This window comes from Ictalurus furcatus, chromosome 8 (assembly GCF_023375685.1).
Source record: "Ictalurus furcatus strain D&B chromosome 8, Billie_1.0, whole genome shotgun sequence".
NCBI lineage: Eukaryota > Metazoa > Chordata > Actinopteri > Siluriformes > Ictaluridae > Ictalurus > Ictalurus furcatus.
In genome coordinates, this window is record NC_071262.1 from 17,284,859 (window position 1) to 17,311,431 (window position 26,573).

General features: G+C 38.6%; 1 protein-coding gene across 3 annotated transcripts in view; it reads left to right on the forward strand.

The window, feature by feature from the left end:
• Positions 1–6,425: 6,425 nt before the first annotated feature.
• The window catches only part of magi2b (membrane associated guanylate kinase, WW and PDZ domain containing 2b), a 169,955-nt gene continuing 149,807 nt past the window's right edge, over positions 6,426–26,573 (forward strand). For all 3 annotated transcript variants that reach the window (XM_053631159.1, XM_053631160.1, XM_053631162.1), the window contains exon 1: positions 6,426–6,983. In XM_053631159.1, coding sequence (XP_053487134.1) covers positions 6,686–6,983 — 298 coding nt within the window. In that variant the 5' untranslated portion in view covers positions 6,426–6,685. The remainder of the gene's footprint in view (positions 6,984–26,573) is intronic.

Below are 26,573 nucleotides of genomic sequence, written 5' to 3' on the forward strand. Positions count from 1 at the left end.
TACAATTATTTACAATAACATTATTTTACAATGACAGAAATCACTGCCTATTCCAACTGCAGTTTGACTTTTTCCATTTTTAGACCAATGAACTAATATTGTTTATGCTAGGGGAAAAAATTTTACTATATAGTTTGCAATATATTAATAGGTCTTATTGAGCAACTGATAATTTCTTACTGACCTATTTTACTGTCCCACCCATTACTATTGTGACCAATAATTTTTTTTTTTTTAAAGTTAGTGAAAGTACCACTAACTTTTTAAAATCCTTTTTAAGAAAAGGAATGCCGTTTGTTTAATTGGGCAATCCATGGAGTAAAATGCATATGCTGTATCTTCAATAGCTTTGGTTTCACATGCAAATATACTGGCTGATTAATAAGCAATTATCATCTTTAATTAATCTTATCTTTTGGCTAATAAAATTGAAGGGGAGGAGCAGAAGCATAAAACCTGGAGAGTTACATGGTTTCTATCCAGGTCAAGTGATTTGTACGTATTTGCAGTCTATGATATCGCAATGGAGGCAAAAGTATTTTACTCAAAGAGAAGCACTGCTGAGAGGTGATGATAATTGGGGGGAAGGGGAGATCCATGTGTCAATAAGTAACTGGTGAAAAAGTTGCAGGATTCATCCTCTTCAAAAACACAAAGAATTTCTTTGTTGCTGAACCCAATCCTACGGAAGCCCTAAGCGGCCATGTATTATTATTGTTTTTATTTGCCTTTATCCTTCCTACAGCGAGTGTCCCACAACTTGTACACATGGTATAATTTTTGAGTATAAAAAGAGTATCTTAGAGAGGCAAAGTCTCTCAGAAGTAACGATGGGCAGAGGTTCACCAATCTTTTTTTATACATGTTGCTGCCAATAAATTAAAAATTACCTAATTTTTCCCTTAAAATGGTACATTTCCTCAGTTTAAACATGTGCTATGTTTTCTACATTCTATTGTGAATAAAATATGGATTTATGAGATTTGCAAATCATTGCATTCTGTTTTTCTTTACATTTTACACATATTTTATATATTGATGCTGACAGTTTTGTGTCTTACTCATTTTTTTAATTTTTATTTTTTATTTTTTTAGCTGGAAACCCCCACAGATGTCTTTTCTTTCAGCAGAGGGAAAATTTTAAATTATGGGCCCGTGCAATGCATGGGGTTTATTCGTATAAAAAATCAGGTTGCTGGTGTTGCCATCCTTATGGAGGTTTGCAAAGAGAGTCTCTGAATTTTCTCTCAGTATCTTTTTTTTGTAAACTTTTCGTGCAGTTTCATTTGAAATATCTTTTGGGCAGTTCAGTGGAATGGCCTCCACACTTTGGGTTTGTGTGGGCCTAGGGTTATGGCCAAGATGTTTTCACACCTCCAAGATGTAGGTCAGCTGGTCAGGTAGTGCTGAACCCTCATAGAGCAACTGTTCAGCGTGGATAAAGACGTAGTAGTAGAAAGTAAAAGTAATAATAATTACTTGAGTAAGAGTAATAAAGTATACGAAACTACTCAAGTTACTAGTTACTTCGCATCTGATTCTGATTAAAATCAAGGAAAATCCTGAATTTCACACTGTATTTGTGTGTGTGTGTGTGTGTGTGTGTGTTGACGTGCTCGCTTCTTCCCCTCTCCAGGACGCTAAAAACATGAGCGGTTGTTGTGTCAGACCACTGCAATGAATCGCGAAGCTCAAAACATTTGATCTATGTCTGTAAGTCTCAGGGGTAAGAGTAATATTTAGGACATGGGGAAGCTCGACTTCTATCATAGCTGCCAAGAACGTGGGGAACAGAACTGTTAACTGCATGTTTTAATAAATCCATATCTTCACACTGATATCATTGAAAAGTGACTAAACTATTTCATTGTACATGTTTCTATTCCAAGGGTTTCATCCAAAAACTAGTTATTGGTTAGGTATAGTGGTCAAACCTTAGATGTTTACTATTCCTTATATGTCAGTTTGAGCATCAGAATCATGCTGAAACAATTCATTAGTCATCTACATATTTGTCCTGGTCAGAGTCACGGTAGTCTTTCAAGTCAGACTTTTAGCTAAAACAATAAGGGGCATGTTTTCAAGAGGTGGGAGAGAACTGGAGAACCTATAGGAAACCCACACAGGCCCAGGAGGAACTGTGAAACGCTGCAAAAGTGACCACAGTTCAGCATTGAACGTACAACCCTTGGAACATGAACTCATAATACTACCCACTATGCCAACTCACCACTCCTGCTGGAGCAAGCTAAAGTTTAACTAGCTTACCGTATGGATTAATTAACTAAGCAACGTTTACCTAATGTACTGATACATAGAAGTCTTTAAGCAAAGAAATGTGAAAGTACAAATCTGTAAAAATATGTACAAATATTAAACAGCAAGTATGCTAAATAAATATGCTTTAAAAAAGGTTGTACACAAACTTATAGACACAAAGTTTATATGCATATGTAAAAAAAATAAGTATGCATACTAGAATTTTAAGTATGCATACTTGAAAAATAGGTATGCATACTTAGAAAACAAGTATGCATACTAGTATTTTAAGTATGCATGCCAAAATTTAAACATACATACTTAAAAATCAGTTTGCAAAATAAATACAGTACTACTACTACTAAAGTTTTACAAGGGTACTCAGTATAAGATGGCTGCCCCAAGCCACCCCTTAGCTACGCTCATGTCTTTATAGAGACCCATTTCACTTCAGTACCCTGCATGGGCTCATTAGTAGAGGTCTTAGGGGACTACTAGCATAAGGGTGAGATTCCATACTGGGCTCTTGGGGGAGTGTGATGGATGAAGATGTCTTACTTCTTTCAGAAAAGCTGTGACAAGTTTGGAATATTTTGAATATAAATAAAAAATGAGGTCTTTTTTGCTTTAATAAGTTATAAATAAAATATATGTTTAGGTTCAGCAGTGGTGGATCTCAAGATATAGAGGAATGTTTGTTTGTCAAATTGAAAAACCCTCATAATCAGATCCCTGGAAATTCATCTGCAAAAAAAATAAAATGTTTTAATCTGTACTTTATAAATACATCACAGTCCTTCTTTCATATATCAATTAAGAATGACTGTTGGGCATCCATATATTTGTGTGTTAGATCTGCTTTACTAGAGAAGCACCCAAATAATCCTAATCCACAAAAATCCAGATGATCTTAATATCCACTCTGGTAAATCATATTTTGCTCTAATCTGCACATTATCTGCAAAATCTAATTATGATTCCCCTTAGGCCTGGACCATGTCATATTTGCCAACAGTCTAATAACAAATTATTTAAACCAGGGGGTCCCAGTGGTTCACTGCATTACATTTGTTCAAATTTCAATTCAAATTGTCTCCAATCCAGACACCCCTGATCCAATTTATAAAGGCTGATAATTAGATAATTAGTCAGAACAGGTGTATAGGGATTGAAGAAAGCATGAAACCCTATTTGGGGGTTCGATTCCTGCCATGGCCCTGTGTGTGCAGAGTTTGCATGTTCCCCGTGCTGCGGGGGTTTCCTTCGGGTACTCTGGTTTCCTCCCCCAGTCCAAAAACATGTGCCCAGCGATGGATTGGCACACCGTCCAAGGTGTCCCCCGCCTTGTGCCCCATGCTCCCTGGGATGCCCCATGCTCCCGTGACCCAGTAGGATAACCGGTATAGAAAATGGATGGATGGATGAAACCCTATAGGGCAGTATTTATAGAACTGTAGCAGAGAGAACACTAGCTACATACATAACTGTGGTTCAATAATCACTGAGTAGCACCTGGATACCTTCTGATGTGTACACACGCTCATGCTGAGACATACCAACAAGTCACAAAGTGACCATATGACATAGTATTTGCAATGAATACTGTTGTTATACAGTCTTCTTTCCCTGGAACCTTCTTGCTGAGTTCCTGCTAGATCTGGTTTTGGGGGACAGGGAACCATGGGCTGTTATCTGTTGTTTGTAGAACCACAGTTACATAAGTAATTAGTGTTAATTGATAAGGCCACAATGTCATTAGAAACCAACCCACCAAATGGAAAGAGGGGCAATGTTAAACATGCAGAACCTGGAGAAAGTGCACAGTGATGCAGAGGTACCATCAGCCCTGACTTTCTGGAGCAGCATGCATCTAAATAATGCCCATAAGGAGGAGACGCTCCTCATAGAGTGGAATGTCATGGTATGGGCCAGGCAACACTCAGCAATGTCTGGCCACATGCACTTTTAGTGTAGACAAGACTTTCCACTGTCCCTGCAGGAAGGAGAGTAGTCTAGGAGCTGGGCAGTTCACCAGATCTAAATGAATGGCTAGGCACCGTTTGCAGAACAGTTTCTACCCATGTACTAGGGGATCAGAAGTATTTTCTGGAGGTTTTAGTTGCAATTGTCAACCTGCACTTCTTTCCCAGTGCCAAACCCACAGGCACAGGTATACTGGACAAAGGTGCCAACAGAACTACTTGGGAAAGAAGGTGCCAAGGTGTTCTGACAACTAGTGAGAACAGCTGTGGAAACCAAGTCCTTGCTGGGCATTTTGGGGTCAGTAATGGGATTATGTGGTCTTATTGTTCAATGTGAGCAGAATCAGTGGCAGAAATGGAAATGCGTGCAGTAGACAGTGAGGTACGATGAGGTACAGTATACGTTGTGCACGATAATGAGGGAAACCATTGCAGGGTAACGGTAATGGTGTTCCAAATGTACTCCAAACAAATAGAAAATTACACTCAACGCAAGCGAATAGTCAAAAGAAGATGATAGCTTTTAAATTGGGAGGTGATTAAAAATATGTTTATAAACATTTTAGTTTGGAAGATATTTGCATACATAGGCATCACTATTTTTATTTAGAAAACTATAAGCCTTTAGATCAAAACCCACTTTACCCTGCTACTGTGGACACAAAAACCAAAATGTTCTACAGAAACCATGTTGCAAACATTTTAGGATTTCATTAGGCTAAAGCACTTGCTACCTCAGTGTGCTTTCTCATTCACAGCTAATGTTTGCCATCAGCTTGACAGCCTCCTTAATACTGAATGAAACATCAGGCCTCTCTTGTCCTCCCTGAACTCACATTAAAAAGTAATGACAACAATTAAAACGTCACTTAGTTTTTCACTTCAGATTTATATTAACATTGAAAGTCATAGATGGCATCTTGCTATGCAGCCATTTCTTTTTCAAGGGCCCAGAGAAATGGATCATTAAAGGCCCTTTAAGATCATAACAGTGTTACAAGTACACTCAAAAATAAAGGTGGAGTGGTACCATCAATGGTCTACCTTTAATTTAAGGTACATAATTAAGACTTAAGAACAACTGATGTTACTCTACAATCGAATTAAAGGTATTTCCAGGTGAAAGATATACCCTATACACCCTTCATGATATCACTGCAGTGGCAAGGAAAGGTCCTTTTTTTCTGAGAGTGTATGGATATCATTCCATGTTTAAAAGACACCAAATAAATTCTAGTGCAGAATTAACACAGTGTTTATACACAGTGTTATTAACAGTGTATGACTGTAGGCATTAACTCAGCGCTGTAAGTATTAACTCAGCACCGTCAAGGATTCAGTCCACTTTCCACATGTTTTAATTTTCATATGGACCGATCATTCCTGCTCCAAGAGACATTACATCCGGGTCATTTCACATTCATTGCGTGCCGGGTTGCCAGATCGTACTAACTAGTCTCAGTTTAAAAACCCACTCATTTCACATGACACCAGTTCATACGGAGTGAAAGTGGAGTTATTTTTGGGAATCATTGCTATGTTGTTAAATGCAGCTTTATTGTTATGGTTTATCCTACAAAGGGCCACGGGGCAGCCTGAAGCCTATCCCAGGGAACTTGGGGCACAAAGCGGGAGACACCCTGGACTGGGTGCCAACCCATCACAATCAATCAATCACAGACACGTTCACACACTACGAACAGTCTGGAAACACTAATCAGCCCACAACACATGTCTTTGGACTGGGGAAGGAAACCGGAGTACCCGGAGGAAACCCCTGGAGCACGAGGGAACATACACACTCTGCACACACAAAGCAGAGGCAGGATTCGATCCCCCAACCCCAGAGGTGCAAGGCAAACACGCTAAACACTAAAGTCAGCGGAACAGTAATGTTAGTATTAGCAAACATCAAGGATACAATTAAGGATAAAAAATATTTAAAAAATTAAAATATATTCTAAATTTTGTGTCTTAAAACTAAAATTTAATACACAGTATTAAGATGTTTATGTCATATAATTAATTCATAAAAATGATTAACAAAAGCGGACCAGGTGATAATTTATTAACACTGTTTAATTTCCCATTGTTATTCATTACTATTGATATTAATATTAATATGACTGAGAGCGAAATTCCTCAATCTGGCACCTCAATCGCGAGCGTGAGTGCGCGGGCGCGTGTGCGAGACGGTCTGCTTCGGTTGCGTAGCTACTGCTGCAGCTCTCGGCAGAAGCGCGCGCTACGTGCTACATGGCTCCACCAGCCGCGCGTGCGGTCGCGACATTGGTGTGAAGAAGAAGAAGAAGAAGGAGAAGGAGAAGAAGGAGAAGAAGAAGAAGAGGAAGAGCGCCTCGTACTGGCGCCGAACCACCGAGCGGACCTGATGAAGAGCCGCCCGTTACACACGCGCTGCTAGGCGGAAGGAAATTCTATCCGCGATGTCCAAGAGCCTGAAGAAGAAAAACCACTGGACGAACAAAGTCCACGAAGCGGTGCTCACCCGCAACAAGGAGGGCGAGCTGGGCTTCGAGCTGCGTGGCGGCGCCGAGAACGGTAATTTCCCTTACTTTGGAGAGGTGAAGCACGGAAAGGTGGCCATCCAGAGCGGCAAGCTGTGCGCCGACGAGCTGCTTCTGGAGGTCAACGACACGCCGGTGGCTGGCCTCACCACCCGGGACGTGCTGGCCGTCATCAAGCACTGCAAAGACCCGTTTCGCCTCAAGTGTGTGAAGCAAGGTGAGACGGCCTGAATACAGCTGCGGAGCGGCGTAAACAGCGGCGCGCCCCCGCTGCGCGCTCCCGTCTCGCTGCCTCCGTTCCGTTATCCGTTCTAACGTGGCTGTAGCATATGTACGTGTGTGTGTGTGTGTGTGTGTGTGTGTGTGTGTGTGTTGTAGCCTAAACAGACTGGTACATTAAGTACCAGTGGCTTTGTTGGGACGCCATCGTGTTTTTTTGCGTCAACATCAGTCCGACACGCTGGCCTACGCTATCTGAAGGATTTGGTGGCTTGTTGTTGCCTTGGTTACGCGTGTCTTCCGGTCCGTTATGTGTTTATTTAGCCTCGATCACGACCCGGGCTTGCAGTGTGTAGCAGCAGAAAGGCATGTTTTATGAAACAAAGCTGTGTGTGCAGATCGATCATGAAGGGTTGTGTGTGAGAGAGAGTGAAGACAGGAGAGGTGTGTTCATGCACATCTGCACATTAACACCTATAGTCTTACACAGATGTTGGGGTTATATCAGATATATTGCAGGTCTGAAATCCCTGATGACAAGGAACAGGCCTTTGAAGTTTGCTCAGGAATGTAACAAATAAACCTAACCCCCCCCCCCCCCACACACACACCCTTCCCCCCAGTGGCAAGAGGACACTGATGGGTGGCACCACCTGATTGTGCACAGGACAAGTTTGCATTTGCAGAATAACGTAATATAATGCACTATATCAGCTCCATAATATTCAATTATGGTAAAAATACATGTAACATTACAGTGGAGATTTCAACTAGGATGAGCTAGGTATAATTTGATTAGTCTTCATGAACTGCACACGAATAGTAGACTTCTCAAAGATGTGATATATTGTGTAGTAAATTGGACAGTTCTTACTTTACTACAGAAATCCCATGGTATCAATTTGCACCTCTGAAAGCACCACATATATTTGACAAGTTAGACAGTATTTGTGAAAATCTCCAGACAATTCTGTTGTACATGTACATCCGCACTCTTAAAACAGATACCTAGTTACCAGCATGTCATGTTAAGGACAACACATTTTGTGTTGCTTTCAGCACAGTCAGTGTGTTAGTACATTTAACACATGATGTGTATTAGTACATTTCCACACAAAGATGTGTTAAAAAATAACACAAAATAACAGAGATGTGTTGTTTATACTTTATTTCCCTACAATTATCCTCAAATGCGATTTGTTTGTATGCGAAAATTCTAAAATGCTCACAAAATAAACAAACAATTGCATGAAATTCAGGTGACATTTATTAAAATCATGAAAACATTTGACAGATATAAGAATTGGAGTTGATGCATCCTCTTATAAATTTCCCTGACATCTAGGAAGACAAGAGTCCCACTCGCTTCCATTTGAAAAGCTGAAAAAGAGCAAAAAAGCGTGTTGGTTAGTTGTTAGCTACAAAATATAGACAAATGCCTTTGGGCTTTAACTGAGAAATCGCGTTACAGAATCCCAAATTGTGTAACTTTGGAAATGTGACCTCCACTCTCCTAATGAACAAAATGGTGCTGTAGACTCACCAGGAAAATCTAGCTAACTAAATAATATTTATTTTCCTGCCTTTAGCACCTCACCACCAATTATTTTGCACAACCTAATTAAGTCAACAACATTACAGAGATAGAAACACGGCGCTAACCCATCCTCCTAATGCTTAATTACTAAAGCTTGCCTTGTCCAAAACATTTGCTAAATGTAGTTAACATTAACACACATTCTGTATTACATCATGGTGAATAGCTGTAATGCTACGTTATCGTTAACTCTCAAAAAGGTAAAGGGAATATCTAACATTATCGAGAGCTGTATGCTAAAGTAATGTTATTACCTCAGGTGAGCATCTAGGTTAGCATCACTCATCCCTACTGTGACTGATGACAACATCCAGCTAGCTAACCCTAACTCGGAGCCTCAGATAAGATGCAGACCCAGAGAATTATAAAATAACCTCAGTCCATATTTCACAGCCAACATAAACACATGACACTAGTAGCGTAACACCAACACTGAGGAAGCAGTACATGATATTCACTTTTGAAGCCGTTGCGATAGGTAAAGTTAATTATCACTCGCTGAGTTACTGTTTTCCACTGAATACATTTTCGAGAGCTCCCTGCCTAAATATCACAATCTCGGCCAGGCATTTTCAGCAGCGTTAATGCTAAATAGTGCGCAATGCTAACTTAACGGTGGTCATTTGGCTTCCTTGCCTCAGGACTCTACGGTCACAATCAAATGGTCAAACCAACAAACATTCACTTTGAGGCGAGTTTACATTTGGATGATGATGTCGGCAGCGCAGTCCGAAACGTGATGTTGTGTTGATCACGCGTGTGAATTTATTTCATTTATTGGATAATTTAACACAACATGTGTTGAAATTTTAATAACACAAAAAGTGTGTATGCTATTAACACATCCTTTCTGAGAGTGTGGTTCTCTGGTACTGAAAAATACTATAGTATATTTTAATATAATACTGTATTACCATCAAATACCATCATACAACCATGATAGAAACAGAATACAGCTTTTACACGGTCCTCGACATGTCACCAGCGCACGGGAAGGTGGGCAATTAGGCAAAAATATCATATTGCTGACATATTGGTAGTGTGAATAACACACTCTTATGCGTTATATGGGCCATGTATAGGCTTTTTAACACATCACACAGGCGTGCCCTGGTCTGGGGGGCCTAATGGAGGCAATTGGGCTTTGATGTGTGTGCATGTGTGTGTGTGTGTTTTGTTTGCACTTGAGTAAGACTGTCTCTTGTTGGTTATAGACAGCTAGATGCCACAGTGTGATGAGCCAGTTCCAACAAAGGCTATTTAATGTCCAGTATATATACACTAGCAGTCAAAAAGTTTAGACTTGGTTTGGAGAAGTTGTTTCTTCAGGAATTTCTTCATTTTTACTTTAGTTTTTCTGCTATTTTAGAATAATAATAATAACAACAGGGGTGGGACCACTACTCCACAAGTCCCACCCCCCCAGCTGAACTGGAAATTTTTATTTGGTTTTTCAACAGAGTCAGACCTCCTGTTATTGCCTAAAAGTTCTGGGTCACCGCCCAGTAGTTTGAAAAGTGCAGGGTCAAATGCTAGTTTGCCCCCGTTGCTCTGGCGACCCTGCTTTGAAATAACACATGTAGAATTATGCAGTGACTTCGAAGTGTTAAAAAAGTCATTACTATTGTAATTATTTTAAATTCTGAACAGTATTCCTGAAGCGCCCTCTCGGTATCTTCTCAAACAGCTTAATGAGGAACTTCATGCAGGAGGCTTTTCTTTAAGTTCCCTAAAGATCTAAACGAAAACTACTAGTAGTGCGCATTTCATATTGTTCTCTCATGTTGTTCGCTCCAGTGTAAAGTCGAAACGTTATTGCACATTGCTTTAATGCGCCTCCATTAACATGGCCCGTCTCTCATGGTCTTGGCTTGCTATTAGCTTCTCATCTTTTTAAATAGCTTCTTTTGTAATTACTATGAGCATAACCTGATGCTGTCAGTTGTCAGATGTTTTTAAAAAAAATCTTGTATCACATTTAATTTCAACAAATAGATGTGTAAATCAGCACAAACAAGACACGCCTGAAAATTATGTTTTGAAGTGTAATTGTCCCTTGATATTTCAGATGATTAATAGTAGAATGCCAATTTGTCCTTAGATGTTTGATGTTTATTCTTTAACTTATCTTTTAATTAGTTTTTTTTGTCCTCAGTACAATATACTCAATGTAATACTGAGTCATTTTCTAGAAGAGCAAATCTTAGTCAGCAAAACTCCTGAGTACGGAGAGAGCTCTAGCCATAAAGCTTATATTCAGCGAGACAGTCTTCCTGCTGTTGTAACTCTGTTGGCTGGACATCGACAAATCACTAGTCTGGGTCCCTGAGACAAGAAGAATATGTGTCTGGGCTATTCATTTTTTATTCATAGTTCCCTGGTGGATAAGTAGGCCAGGGATCACTAACATCTTCTCTCATTCAATGAAATAACTCTACTCAGTAAACTTGTGCGATATTGATTTTTATTTTCCTGATCAGGATTTTTCATTTAAAAATATTAAAGTAAAAGATTTAATTGTTAGCCTAAAAAAAAAAGACAGGAAAGCAAGCATTTCTACTGTTTCAGTATTAAGGAGAGAAGGAGAAGCATAATAATTTTACCAGCTGTAATGTCAAGAACTGTGGCAAACACAAAAACTCTGGAATAGTACGCAGGTAAACAGTTAAAAAATACATAACGTCACTTTTTGTTATATAATTCTCTTAGAAATCAGTTGTCTAATGTCCACATGTCCTCTGTACGGTCTACAGGAGAGCTCCAGTCAATAAACCTCCCAGCATATTTAATCTCTTTCTAATTATCATCACCATTAATGTTATTCTTGAAGAGTTACATTTGACTCTTCATTATAGCTCTATTTAATCTTTTTGGGCCAAAATCTCCATCCTTTTTTTTTTTTTTTCAGCCAAAAAAATACAAGCCGTTTTGACCATTTTCGTTTGAAATTTTTAGGTGACATCCCTAATAATTATAGCAAAGATGTTAAATATATACTTGTCTAACCTTAGATAAGTTGAACATATACTGATTTTATTTCACATGAATCAACTTAAGATATTCTCTGTTTAACTTGACATAAATCAAGGGAGCTCGCACCTGCATCTCTGCCTAATATGAGAGCACCTGAGATTGGGGGAAGGGGGCAGGGCTTTCAAGAAGTGTCTGTTAATATTGAAGAGTTCAAATCACATGCGTAAATCATTCAAGATTCGGATATTGTTTGGCTCATCTCTTGTTTTATTGGTGAGAAAAAGTCTGCTTTTTTGGTGTATTTTAAAACAATAAGTCATACGACTGTACCCCGATGTTTTTGCGGAGCTTGTACGCAAAATGCACAAAGGTTGGCAGGTCTGGTAATATAATGTAACTGCAGATAAATATCACTGGATATTGTGGCCATGTAATCGTGTAACTATTTTTATATTGCACAAGCCCACTACTGACTACTGACTTTTGCAAAGCTAAAATTTCCATTTGGTATGTATATTTATACAAAATGTGGTTCACAGTGCTGCAACATACCTTGATGCTGTAGCTACTTGTTCTGAATCCCACGGCCTGCTGCACTACACGTTGGCTTTTACTAGGCGGATTAATAACATACACCGAAGACATATTTTCATAATCAGAAAACCAAGCAAAATAATTCAGCACAACACACAGTCACCTTGCAGTTAAAGATGTCAAAAAAATACATTCTCTAACAGGTGGGACAACAGAAAAGTGTTCACCCTGTCGTCGGGAGTTGGCAATCTGTGGCCCAGAGCCGAGGGAGCACAATTGGCCATGCTCTCTGGGTGGGAGGTATGGCATACTACTCTCTCACCTCTGTCAATCACAGTAACACTAGCCAGTTGTAACTGTCTGTGAGGTCATGTATGCAGAAGAGGGTAGATAGCGCTTTCCTCCAAGTGTGATGTAGCTCGAAAAGATGTGTTTTGGCTGGCTTCATAGTTAGTAGTTGGTCGTTTGATGGGGAGATCTGGCTGGTGGGTAGGAATGGGCTGATGACCAAACTGAGGACAATGTGGGATAAACACCCTCAAAATAAAAAAAACAAACAAAAAAAGATGCTAACCAGACTCAAATAGTATATTTTATGAGATGCAATGAGAACACCACAGCTCACAGCCAAACATTAGCCAACATCGTATTTGTCGAGGGCACAAACCCAGTGTGCTACCCAATGTGCTACTGAGTTGTCCTCTACATGGGAATTTATATACCCTTTTTGTGTCTGTTAATGCGCTTAACTTAATGCTAACTAGCTTGCCATACCTTATTACGTTATATTAGCTACCATTTTTAGCCTAGTGAATTAGGTTTCCTGGGAGCCAAAACACATTAGAGCAGCACATTAGAGCTTTCACTTGCCTGGTGAGCTTGCTAATGTATTTAGGATTTGCCCTATCTATGCTTTCACACTAACAGTCTATTTAGGAACAACATAATGTAAAAATAAAGTGTATAACTTGAATCTCAGCATGTGACAAATCCAAACCCTGCAGTTTAATTCCTTTAGATTTCTTCCTTTATCTATGTTAAATTCTTCCACATATCGCTGTCCAAAACCCTCCTAATACTGCATAAGAGTTCATTTGAGCTGATTTGGTAAAGAGGACAGGAGTGACTACACTGACATGGTTCAGAGTGAGGAGAGGCCTACTCATACAGACTCAGTTCAACTGATGATCCTCTTGTGAGTTACACATCATATGCATAAAGGGAAGAAAGAAATGATTGAAGAATAAAGCATCTGAAGGGCAGGAACAGGGTTCAAACAGACTTTGGAGAGTCACAGGACTCACAAAACCCTCTGGGTTTAGAAAGTAGAGGAAGAACAGAACTGGCAAATAGTAAAAAATATTCATGTATATTTTAGACCTTCATAAGTACCTTCATAACATGAAAATAATTAGGGAAAAGTTCTAAATGAGCCTCAAGGTTTGTTTACACATGAAGACGTCCTGCTGACTGATTACACACTAAATTAAACATTAAATAAAAATATGCACATGGATTAAACAGCAGTTGGAGTTTCAGTAAGCATTAGTTCGCTAGTTTTATTAGTAAGAGCAGCACTAGATCAGCACTAGATCAGACTTAAGGTAAGGTTAAATGCCCCACCTCCTCTTTTTTTTTCATTGGTTGCCATGCTGTATTGGCTTGCTCTGATTGCCGGAGAGAGAGCTATTGTATCAACACCCAAGCAATATTCTGAATTCATTAGCAAAATTGCTTCTTTTTTATTTTTAGATGTAACATAGATAAAACAAATAGAAAGTTTGATTATCACCCAATATGTATCTTGCTGATGTAGAGAAGTTACAGTGTCCTCCTGAATTATTGGCACCCTTTATAAAAATGAGCAAAAATTATTGTTAATATAATAATATAATAATAAATATAATAATAATTCAAGATTTTTACTCAAACAATAGGGGAAACTAGTTTTCTTTGTTCTCATTAGAACTACTTTTAGTTAATAGTATTTTCTCTCAAATACATGTGCCAAAATTGTTGAAACCCCTAATTTTTACACACTCTAGGGGTGTGTCTCGATCAGCTCCCTAGTTACCTCGGTGGTGAATCAGTATATAGTGTACATGAGTTGGGGAACTGGTAAGGACCTTGGGTCACTACATATTTGGACACTGATAACTCAATTTCCGGCGACATGACTACATACTCGCGTTGTTAAACGTGACCAAAAATTAAAAACGTAAAAATATTAAAGGTTTATATGTCATATAAATTTGTTAGCTTAATCACAAACGTTTCTGTCACGGTACGTCAAGCAAGATAATAAGCTAGCTAGTGGATTAAAAAAAAGTCGTTTGACTCAAATGAGTCAAATAAAGAATAGAATGTCAAATGCAGTTAAAAATCGCTAATGTAAGTAATCATTTGAGAGCTACAACAACGATAACAAGCTACTTAAATTTGTAGCCAGAAGTTGGCTGAGAGTTCGTAAAATGGCCGACTCCGTGATCGGTGCCCTGACTACTGAAATATGGAGCTGATCGAGACATACCTTAGGAACTCTGTGAACCTTTCCCCGTTTCCCTGGGGTATAAATATGAGGTTGCACACCCTCATGCTTTTGTCCCTTTGTTATCCATTATCATGGGAAAAACCAAATAACATTCAACACAAAAGAGATAGATAGTTGTTTACCTGCCTAAATCAGATAATGGATATAAAAATGCATAAAAAAAAGATGTTAAAATACCATTAAGCATAATCAGGTCTATAACAAAAAATGTCAAGTTTGAAACCGTCTGAAATTTGCCAGGAATTGGACCCATGTACACACAGTGAGGAGGATGGTGAAGGAGGGAAAAATAGCACAAACATCACAGTTTTAGAAATACACAGGTCTTCCTGTTGTTGTCAAGTTTGAGAATAAGCTGATAAACACTACTTTCATAACAAGCTGTTTGGAAGAGATGCAAGAAACTGTTACTGAACAGGATAAAATATTAATCCCAATCACAATATTTTTATTGTATTTCACTTCCTCTTCCTCAAACACGTACTATTCTGGTGCACTCTGGCTGCTGTGCCATCATCAGGCTATTCATCGAGTTGAGCACTCATAACATGTGAAGTGCTTGGTATGTATAAAAAAAATCTATTCCTGTATTTCTTCATGAATGACTGTTTCAAGCAGATGACTTGCAACTAACTGCAGAACTAATCATCGGAAGTCTGGGCCCAGTATGTCACAGTATGTCATAGGAACCAATTTGGTTCAAGATGCTGCTCTTTGGCTGTGAGTGCTGGCCCATTGCGTAAAAGGACTATCAGTGTGACGGCTATTGGTTGGTGTTGGTGAGATGATTACAGGCTGCCTGCATAAAAATGGACAGAGACTGATTGCAATCAACAAGACGAGTTTGCAATGGGCAGTTCATCTTTAAAAAATGAATAAATCCATGTAGCATTCTATGTCTGACTTTAAAACACTTATAACTGTTTGCTGATATAAAAATTTTATCATCCTGGTGATTGCCTAACCTTTTATCACTGGTTATATTTCTCAGTTTTAGTGGCATCTTATCCACTTTTTTAGAAATATTTTATGCACCACTAGACAGGTAAATTTAATTATAGGTTTGTTATTTAGACAAAATAGGAAATTTTAGAATACAGTTGTCTTGAGACTGTCTAATGGGCATGCAAAAATTTAACATACTGACACTACACAAAATATTGTTTGTTAATACTCTGTCACAATATTGGCTTTTAATATAATGATATTGCAGAAGCCTGCTATCTGCAAATGAGCACAAATAAGAACTTTTTAGTTTTCTACTTAAGGATTCAAAGCATTTGAACAGATTCAGGTAAGTTTTCTGTGTGCCTGTTGATAAATCATGGCAAAACCACATTTTTTGGCCATAACCCTCATACATACACCCTCAAAAATATATTGCAAAGGAAATTGCAATTGCAATGTGATGTATTATAGTCATAACCTGCTATTTATGCCCATCTTGTCTGGCCATACAGCCTACTTAGACAGCCTTATTGTGAAGGTAACACAGCGAGTGACAATAGCATAAAAGATTTAGCAATAATAATAATAATAATAATAATAATAATAATAATGTGTAATGTGCTGAATATATAGAGCTGATTATTGGGATATGTGTGGTGTCCTGAGAAAACCTTTCACTAGGGGATATTTTCTACTAGACATAATTCTGAAAACTACAGGCTAACCTGACCTGATATTTGTTTCCTTGTTTTACATGTATACAACCCAAAAAGGGAAAAAGGTGAAAATTACATTTGATTCTGACTGCAGTACAGGAGCATCATGGACATTTTGAGAGCTGGTAATGGAATTGTCCATTTCTCTATGGCATACAACTATCCAGCAAATTAATCAAAGCCTGACATTACTGTGTGAGGAAATGTAGCAGGGCTTTGGACATCTTTAGGCAGACTGCTAATTTTTAACATTGCATTGGTGAGACTGGCTCCTTACTCAACATTATCTTCACAGGGAGATACAGGAAGATCACCTAAGCAAGAATAAAATGTTTTTTAAAAAAAAAAAACCCAAACATTTTGTGTTATTTAGGTGAAATATGTTTGTGGTTTCTTAAAGATGAAACATCAAGGTATGCTTTAGGCAGAAAAAACAATTTTGGCCAAAACCTCATTTTGACCTTTTATAGCCAGATTTCAGCACCAGAGACATCTTATTGGTTTTTCCCCATTTACACTATATGGCCAAAGATTTGTGGACACCTGGCCATGACATCCATATGTTCTTTTTGAACATCCCGTTCCAGATTTACTCGCCCTTTGCTGTTAAAATAACCTCCACTCTTCTGGGAAGGCTTTCCACTAGATTTTGGAGCTTGGCTGTGGGGATTTGTGCTCGTTCAGCTACAAGAGCATTAGCAAGGGCAGTGACTGATGTTGGGTGAGGGGACCTGGGCTGCCGTCTGCATTACAATTCACTCCAAAAGTGTTCAGCGGGGTTGAGGTCAGGGCTCCATGCAGGTCACTCGAGTTCTTCAACTCCAACCTTGGCAAACCATGTCTTCATGGAGCTCGCTTTGTGCACAGGAGCATTGTCATGCTTGAACAGGTTTCGCTTCTTTAGTTCCAGCGAAGGGAAACTGTAATGCTACAGCATACGAAAACATTCTACACAATTGTGTGCTTTCAACTTTGTGGCAGTTTGGGGAAGAACCACATAAATAAGGCTGTGACGGTCAGGTGTCTACAAACTTTTGTCCATATAGTGTATGTACTGGCAGACTTTCATGTGTAAATAGTTTTCCAAGTTTATAACATTCCAAAAGTAAACTTTCACTTTCATAGCTTTCCCCTATCATACGATGATGAATCACCAGCTACCAGTCATCAAGGGGGGAGGCTAACACATCCCTCCTGCACGACACGACGCCAACCAGTTAAATATTTTGAGCTGCTGCTCATGCTGTGTCACAGGGCATTGTAAGGCGGAAACGCACTATCTGCTCACTTCCATATACATGAGATCAACAAGTGGCTTGTGATCGATGGCTGTGACATCACCAGGATTCAAAATCACAGTCTCCTAACAATAGGGCTCCAAAATGTTTCTTTTGTGCCACTTGGGAGCCCACTGCCTATTGTTATAATAAAACCTAACTTATCAGAGTAACATGTTAAGCATTACATAGGGATTTACTTGTTTATGGAAGCTCTCTTTTACTGTCTCTAAACCCCATTGAAAATTTTCCCAAAACGCAGACCTTTAGAGAATTGACTAGTCAGTATGTTGTGTTTGTTAGGATATGTAAGGATGTGCATCTCTCATGAAGGTCACCTTTAAGCTAATAACGTTTAATGTTTATGCTGCTCTGGCTGTTCTGGCTTTACCTTTGGGCCTCTGGGATCTGGATTTGAGCATTTGTCATGCTGTAAGAGGCTATTCCATTTCTGTCAGTGCTCAAGTTGAGATTGGCATAGAAAATTTCATTTACTTTAATGCGCAAGTGGAGGAGCATGCACGTGTACCATTAATCTCAGTGAATGCAGGCTGAGGAGGAAAGGAAGGTTTTCATATCCACAATCTTTGCTTTTTTGGTCACTATTAAACCCATTAAAGCTGAAGAGACTAACATTCCTCACTCTTGTAACTACATAACGTACCTTTTCCTCTTGGATTTCCTAGTAGCTGGGTGTTTAAGGGGTTAATAACCTATTTGAAGATATCACAGGAACAGATTACAGGCTCACACAGTTAAGGAGTGTGTTGAAGAGCCTCATCTTCTTTGATCCCAGGGGAGGAAACGTGCTCTGGAGTTGAGTCCTTTCTCAATACAATTCACCGTCTACCCCTGAAATACAGTTCACCCAAAGCCAGTGACCTTTTTTTTTGAACCTACTGAAATATAAAAAATAATTGAAATCCAATTCCAAAAGATTTTTTTCAAAGCTAAAGATTTGTAAGCTGACATCTCAGCATATAAATTAAATAAACGTATCATAAGGTGCCATTTTGCTGATGCATAGCTCTTGGTACACCAGGTTGCTCTGCTTCACTAAAACTAATCATTACTAATCGTTTTTTTTTCTTTTCATCATGAGCTACACCAGATGTGTCTGCTAATGTATGTGTGCACTATAATAGCCAAAACGATAAACCTGATTCAGGCTGTTTAAATATAGGTCAGTAAATTGCATTCGATCCTTAACACGTTTTTTTTCCTTCACATTTTGTATTATGTTCCTGCAAACGGTGAATAAATCAGACAGACAGACCGATTATCTTAGATTTACATAATGTGATGGGTTTTTTTTCTGCAATGCCAGTGTCAGTCTAAGGAAATCAAAACCGTGCTGAAAAAAACATAGTTTTGGATGTTATATCAATACTAACATCTAACATTTCAGCAATAACACTGTCGATTGTTAATTAGGTAAGTCAAAAGCTGTGATCATAATTAAAATATGATTAAAACGTGATTGTGCACCAGGAATAAAGCAGATGTGACATGAATACAATTTACTTTGTGCTGAGCTAATTTGAATTTGAATTTCAATGTTATCGCAAGGAATCCACCAATCTTGGAAGCAAGGGCCAATAGAAAACGAACAAATGGCTTGTGGCCCTGTCTTTCTCATACTCAACTACTTATTATTCCAATTTCGATACAACAATGAGGTTTTTCTGCTCCTCAGTCGACAATACTTGTCACTCACAACCAACAGGTTAAAGCTAAATCGTATCACACCAGAATGGGTAATAATCACCTGATTTTGCTTCACATTTGCAATGCAGAAATCCTGAGTGACTGCTGCTTAAGACGTATTACATTTAGGAACAACATATGAGCAATTCCAAAAGCATCACTTTTTACTTTTAAATGCAAATAGTGACTCACGCCCAAATGAAAGAGCTCCAGTTTATTTGTGAGGAATGCACCAGGGAGCGGTTATTAAGCCTCCCTTTCGGCTGGCGTTTTTCTGCCATTAACTGGCTTCAGGCTCCACTGCTTTATTCACCAACCCTAAACAACTGCTTCGTCAGTGCGATCTGAATCTGATCCCCAAAGCATATTTAATTTGAGACTCAACCATTTTTTTCCTCTGTAGAGTTTCCTTATTGATGTTGTGTGTCCACTACTTCAGCTGCTTCACCTTGTATGGTATTAAAAGTGAAATGTGTCCCTCGACTTGCGAATGTGCTGTTACAGGATAGTGTGTTGCGGCCCAATGTGAAGCGGGGTTACTGTTACCGCTTAAAAGTTGATTATTTTACAATAACAGTATGTCCTAACGTGTTTATTCCTCTTATACTACAGCCATTTGCCATTGCTAACTATGTTTAATTTATGAAAGAATGACATGTCTTGGTTTACATTTTATTGGTTTATAGTTTGCTGTTGTGGAAGTTAGTTCCTGTTACCACTTAGATATCATGTTATTGCAGATATAAACATCGTCCACCAGCCTTTCTTTTTTTCTCATTTGAGGTTAATAAGACAGAAATTACCATGCAGATTGCCATGTTACAGAAAAACCACACAGTGCAAGGCCCTCTGTCCTGCTGCCTTTCCAGTGTTGGAAAATTTAGTTACAGCTGTACCTCGGACTGTTAGACGTGTTAAAAGTTCTAACACCAGAAACTGCTTCCATAAATGCTAGATTAACGTCTCCTCTCAGAAAACTTCACCACATCAGCGATACCTCACATGTTTTACTCTCTTTATTAAAAGAGATCCACCTTACAGGTTCCTATGTAAGTTGTTACTATAGAAACAATAATATGCAGCCTTTACTATTGTGCAAGAAAATTAATCAACGCTTTTAGACCAATGAGCATTCATTCTTTCAAAAGTCAAAATCTCTAACTGATGTGAGGATGAAGAGATGACAAGTTTAATCATTGAATTGTTTAGTGGTAATGCATGCCACTTGTTAAAATCTGTGCTAGTTGAATTTCCTTTGATGATTATTTCATCAAATGACGCGTCAAGAGGATTTCATAAAAGGCTCTGACTGTTACACAAAGAAGGAGGAAATTATGTCACTGGTGTGAAATCAGGTCAGTTGTTTTGGCTGTAGAGGAGGCTTCTCATGCTGCGAGCACCCTACATTCAAGATGTTTTCTCTGACAAATAGCAGTGACCTTATTCTTGCAGATGGAAGGAGATTGTAGCATGAGCTGGATGGCTGGATGGCACTTCCAAATGATCTGCCGTGAGGAAGGGACATTTTTGACATGACATCAGCATCACCTTGTTTAATCTGTGTGGTCAGGGACGGTCATCTGATCTGCTGTTATCAAACACTGCCAATGTGAAAGACACAAGCTTTCAGAAACACAAGATGCCCTGACAGTTTCACAACTGTCTGTATGTGAGATGTTTCAGAAATCTGGGTATACCACAGATGAGAGTAAGGCCAAGGTTCGATGAGATAAAATTTTAGCCTGTTTGTATGGGATGTTTTGCATAAATTAATTGTATATTCCACAAGCAAAATGACTGTTAGCTTATTTATTATTATTTAAGTACAGTGAGCAATGTGTGTAATGGCATTTCATGGCCAAGGTAAATAAAAATAAATTAAAAAGTTTTTTGTAAATAAAGTGGTAATATTTTAAGATTATGAGAAAAAGATGTAAATAGGAAACAGCAGCTATTCATCACTTAGTGAGGCTATACTTTAGGTTTCACAAATAAGGAAATAAGTCTTCTGCCATGTCAGCGTCAAATTAAACTAAGCAATAGGACATTAGGACAAGTATTATGTGGAGAAATTATGTGGATTTAGAAGAATGAGCATTGTGGTCATCTCAACGGCTGTCGCTGATTATACAATATGACATCTTTTTTTCCTCCAAAGATTTATGACTTTCTTCGTATTCGAACCCGCCAGCGTTCATTATGACTTCATTCAGGAAACTGTATTAAAAATGTGGTCAGAGCTCTGAAAACAGATTTTGTATTACGCTGATAGAATAAGTCATCTAACATGATCATTATAGCAGTGTCATTTCAGTTATGGAGTCTCACTTCGTTCCCTGCTTTAACAAACAAAAGCCTCGTTTTGATGTATACAGATTAAATGAACTCCATCTTCTTAATAGGCACCAGGCTGAATACATTAGTGTGTTTGGTTCAATTGCAAGAACACGAGTCTCCGCAGCCATTTATTTTCAAGAACTTTGACTGGTTTATTGCCTTCTGTCGAAGCCCTGTTAAACACGTTCAGAATGATAGCTTTCAGACCTCATCTGAGGGAGCACACTTCACCATTATCAGGGGCTCCTTAAACAGGCCTGTGCTGGAGAGGATCTAAATAAAGTCTTCATCTGTGCACATTTCACATATCTCACTGCTACTTTAAAAAAAAGCAATCGTGAAATTATTAAAATATGTAAAAATTTGACCTGTTTGAGTCTTCAAAGCTGCAGACAAATGATTGGCAGACCCCCCACCTGTATAGCCCCCCCCCCGCCGCATAGTTGATATACATGTTATTCTGCTGAAACATCACAGTAAGAATGATGGGATGAGGGTACAGCAACGATGGAGAGAGTAGATTCTTTGCAAAAGAGAATGCCAGCTTTATTAAACATTGTTTCATACTAAAGTGGATTAATGCTTATTAACACTTCTCCCGTGCGTTAAATGTCTCACATTGCTGTTGAATTTGTTGAAAATTGATTCTGATTGATTTTCTGTAGCAGCAGCTCTGACAGTAGTACCAGCTGTAATTCAAATCATAGCTTTATATTAATGCACTCATTTTAATTAAACAGCTAACTCAGGGACTTTTATGGTAGATACAAAAGTAGATAAAACAATGTGTGAATTGTTGATATGGTGAAGTTTTCTCTGAGGAGATGTTTATTTAACATTTATGGAAGGAGAAGGGGGGGGGTTGGTAGTGGGACAACTTGTATTTTAAACAATTGTACATAGAGGTTCACAGAGAAGTCACTGTCAGTGTTTGGATATCTGTGCATGCAGAATACTGAGAACTGAGGGACATGTCATTGGAAAAAAAACCTCTCCCATTCACATAGATCTCCGTGAGGCTGGTTTTTCAGTGCTGATGTGCTTGAAGAACAAGTATAGCGCCAGACTATGGTCGAAGATACCTCGCATATTTTTCAGACTGAGCCACAACTGGACCGCCTCGCATCCTTTATCAAAGCCCAACCATCCCATTGAGCAAGTAGACCGAAACATAATCCATCAGGTATGGTTGATTGGCGATACACCGATTATCCAGTTTATTAGGTATTAGGTATTAGTTGCATAAAAAAGTGAACTTTGTAACAGTGGAATGAAAAAATGATGAATGATACAATGCACTTAGCCAGATCACAGTTGAGTAAAAAAATTACTTTTACACTTACAGTACATGTAGAAGACATGACAGACTATTTCACAAATTAAAATAGTTTTAAAACTTGCTGTTTTTCCTTCTTGTGCAAACCAATATGTCAGATGTTTTCCTGAAGCCATATCTTAGGATTGATGAGGTCTTTCAAGCTAACCAGCAAAACAATTTATTGTTACATTAAATAGCTAGTCATGGTAGCTACGCTAAACATGGCAGCTAATGTAATTTAACTCAAATTTCTAATTGGCACATTAAAAATAACAGCTAGCTAACTAGCAGTAGTAACTAGGCTAGAATACAGTCAAAAATGTAGTTTAACCCAAAGTTTGAAGTGCTGCATAGTAATCATCCAACTAGAGTTATATAGCTAGTTAATAGCTATAGTTAATAACACTGGTGGTTAATGGTACCCATACATGGTAGCTAAGGTAATTTAACTCAGATTTAGTGTATAATTAACCAGTTAGTTAGATAAGTGCATTGATACAGACTAATGTATAGATTATGATCAATAAACACTGCTGGACTTAAGTCATAAGAGCACTGGTATCTTGAAAACCAGGAAACTAGAGCTACTGTAGATAACTAGCTAACAGCCTTAATTAGGCTAGGATATGGTAGAAAATGTTGTTTAAACCAAATTTACATTTACATTTATTCATTTAGCAACTTATAAATGAGGAAATACAAGCAAAGCGATATATCAAACAAGCAGTTCTACATGCAAGATATTTAATTGAGTTCTAGAGAAGCAAGGTGCTCAGAGTAGAGGTGTAAGAGCCAGTGTAAGGGTTTTTAAAAAAACAAAATAATGTGGGGGTTGGCAGGTTAGGGGTTAGTTAAGAGCTCACGGAAGAGGTGGGTCTTTAGCCTTTTTTTGAAGATTCTGACAGATTCTGCTGTCCGGATTGAGGTTGGAAGTTCATTCCACCACTGAGGGACAGTTAGTTTGAAGGTGCTGGAAAGGGACATTGAGCCTCGCTGAGTAAGCACTGCCAGGCATCAGTCGTTAACTGATCGCAGGTTGTGTGAGGGAACATAAACCTCAAGGAGAGTGTTGAGGTGGGGGGGTGCTGTTCCAGACATGGTCCTGTACGTGAGCATCAAGGCCTTGAATTTGATGCGGGCGGCTACAGGAAGCCAGTGGAGGGAGATGAAGAGGGGTGTGACATGGGTTCTTAATTATACATTTATAATTAGCCAGTTAGCAAGTTAAGTGCATTAATTAAAAAATATGTAAACATAATTTATCTGACCAATAAACATACTGTATGTTGTAGCTAAGTTTTAAGAGCACTGGGATCTTGCAAGCTAGCAGGGAAATAATGTTAGATATCTAAGGGGTCATTACTATGTTCCCATGGCCCTATGCTCCCCAGTTCAGTATTCTGTTAACACACATTAAGTAAACTTTTAAAAAGGTTTTATGTACTCAGGACTAATTTTCCAATGGCCCTATTAACTTGATTACCTTTTAACTAAGACACATTTAAAGGAATAACATCATACATTTTTCCATCCTTCATCCACACTTGAAATTTCCGAAAGTTATGAACTTGGAAAATTATCTAGGTTGCACATGCTGAATCCTCATTTGTGCTGCTCTAAAAATAGCTTTTAGTCTACTGTACATTCATACACTCATACAGTTCAACTCCATGCATGAACAATAGTGAAATCTATAGACTAAACTGAAGAAATACCATACTGTAGCCTATAAAACACAGTAAACGGTCATGAAAGGAACAAAATGTTAAGTATGAACATGTCCCAGCTCTCACTTATTCTGAAGCTTAACTCCAGCTTTAAATTACCATCTGTTCATTATGTGCCATACAAATCTGGGGAACATAGGACCCTGGGAAAATAGATACGCACCCAATATCTAGCTAGCATCAATTAGGCTAGAATATTGTAATCCAATATTTATAATTAGCCAGTTAGCTAGATAAGTGAATTAAAACAGACTGGTGTAAATTAATCTCACTAGTCGAAATAATGTTTCTGGAGCGCTGACTTCTTGAAACCAGAGGTCGAGAACTAGCAAGCAAGGGTAGCTAATGGTACCCAAATATGGTAGCTATTGTAATTTAATCCATCTTTAGGAAGAGGTAGTTAGCTAATTAAGTGCATTATACAGACTGGTAATTTATTTAAACAGTAAGTCTTATGAGCACTAGAATTTTGCAAACTAGAGAAAAAAGAAGTTGAAGAACTAGCTAGCATCATTAACTAGGCTAAATAAGATTGGCTAGTTAAGTGTAACAGTAAAAATAAATGTGGGATTTGGGTACTTGCTATAATTTTGTAAACAGAAAGATGTAGTTACAGCCTCACGTCTCTGCTTGATTGACAGTACAAAAGAACACTGCTGATGCTATAAATGAAGATTACAAAAAGAGTGCAGTTTCGTGCAGTGCTGTGTAGTTTGACATGAGCCATGCTGACTGAAATGTTCTTTATTTAGCTTGTAATCAGTGGCAAGTGGTTCCAGAGAGTAATGTGCATACTTTCACACTTTCAGGATCAACAGAGTGAGTAAGAGGCAGCGGTCACTTCCTTCCTGATGAGATTGACAGCTGTAGTTATCCTCTGCAGAATTATAGCCTAAATTAATACTATGGTTAGTTTGATCACAGGCCTGATGGCGCATTCAAATCATGTCGGAAAGATCGTATTTCCGAGTTGAACGCACACGAATGGCACCACAAATACAAAGCCGTATTTACAAGTGGGAAACATGGGATATTCTTTGATCCCCGAGTTTCAGAGTTGGGGGCGTGTCAGTAAGAAAACTGGTAACCGTAGAAAACGGTAAATTTGTTGAACTTTAAAGTTTACTCACCTCAGAAGCTGATTTCAGTTATTCAGTTATTCAGTTATTACGTTGTTTGGTATATACAGCAAGATATTGAAATACAAGCAAACTGCTTAACATGTCTTTGTCGGGCTTTTTACTTTACAATAAAACAAGATAATTTCCTGCACAAAATTCGATAGCATTGTACAATTACGATATAATATGCAACGATAAGGTTTACAGTGGCTTCATACATTTATTAAAAACGTAAAAAGTAGCAGTTTTCTAGCAGTAGAGTTAGTATTTTTTTGTAGTTAATTAAGAGAAGGTACACCGCCATATTGCGCCGACCAAAGTGACTTGAAGTTACCACTTCCCAACTCGCAAATACGAACTTCCCAGGAGGACTTCACTGCACCATGATTGTAGCGTTTGGAGAGAGAGTATATGTTGTGTAATGCCGTGACGTTGCCTCTGCACTCAGTCCCAGGTGCTCTTCCACAGGTAGAAGCAGGCAGGTTCGACTCAGGACAGGAGCAGGAACGTGGAGCCGTTACAGAAGCAAATGAGAGATACAGAAGGAGGGAGGCACTGTTTTTGTGCATGCCTGCATGTGGATGCGTGTATAAACTCTTAATCAGATGCACAGCTTGCCCTGTTGTAGGAGTGGATGGCAAAGAAGGAGGTATCGATCAGATGATGTGACTTTTTTTCTTCTCTCCGTGTCAGAGAGATGTGAAGCTTTTCCTCAAGCCTGTTTCAACTGCTCTTCGGTGTCCAGCGGCTTTCCGAGAGAAAAACGTTCACCTGATCAATAA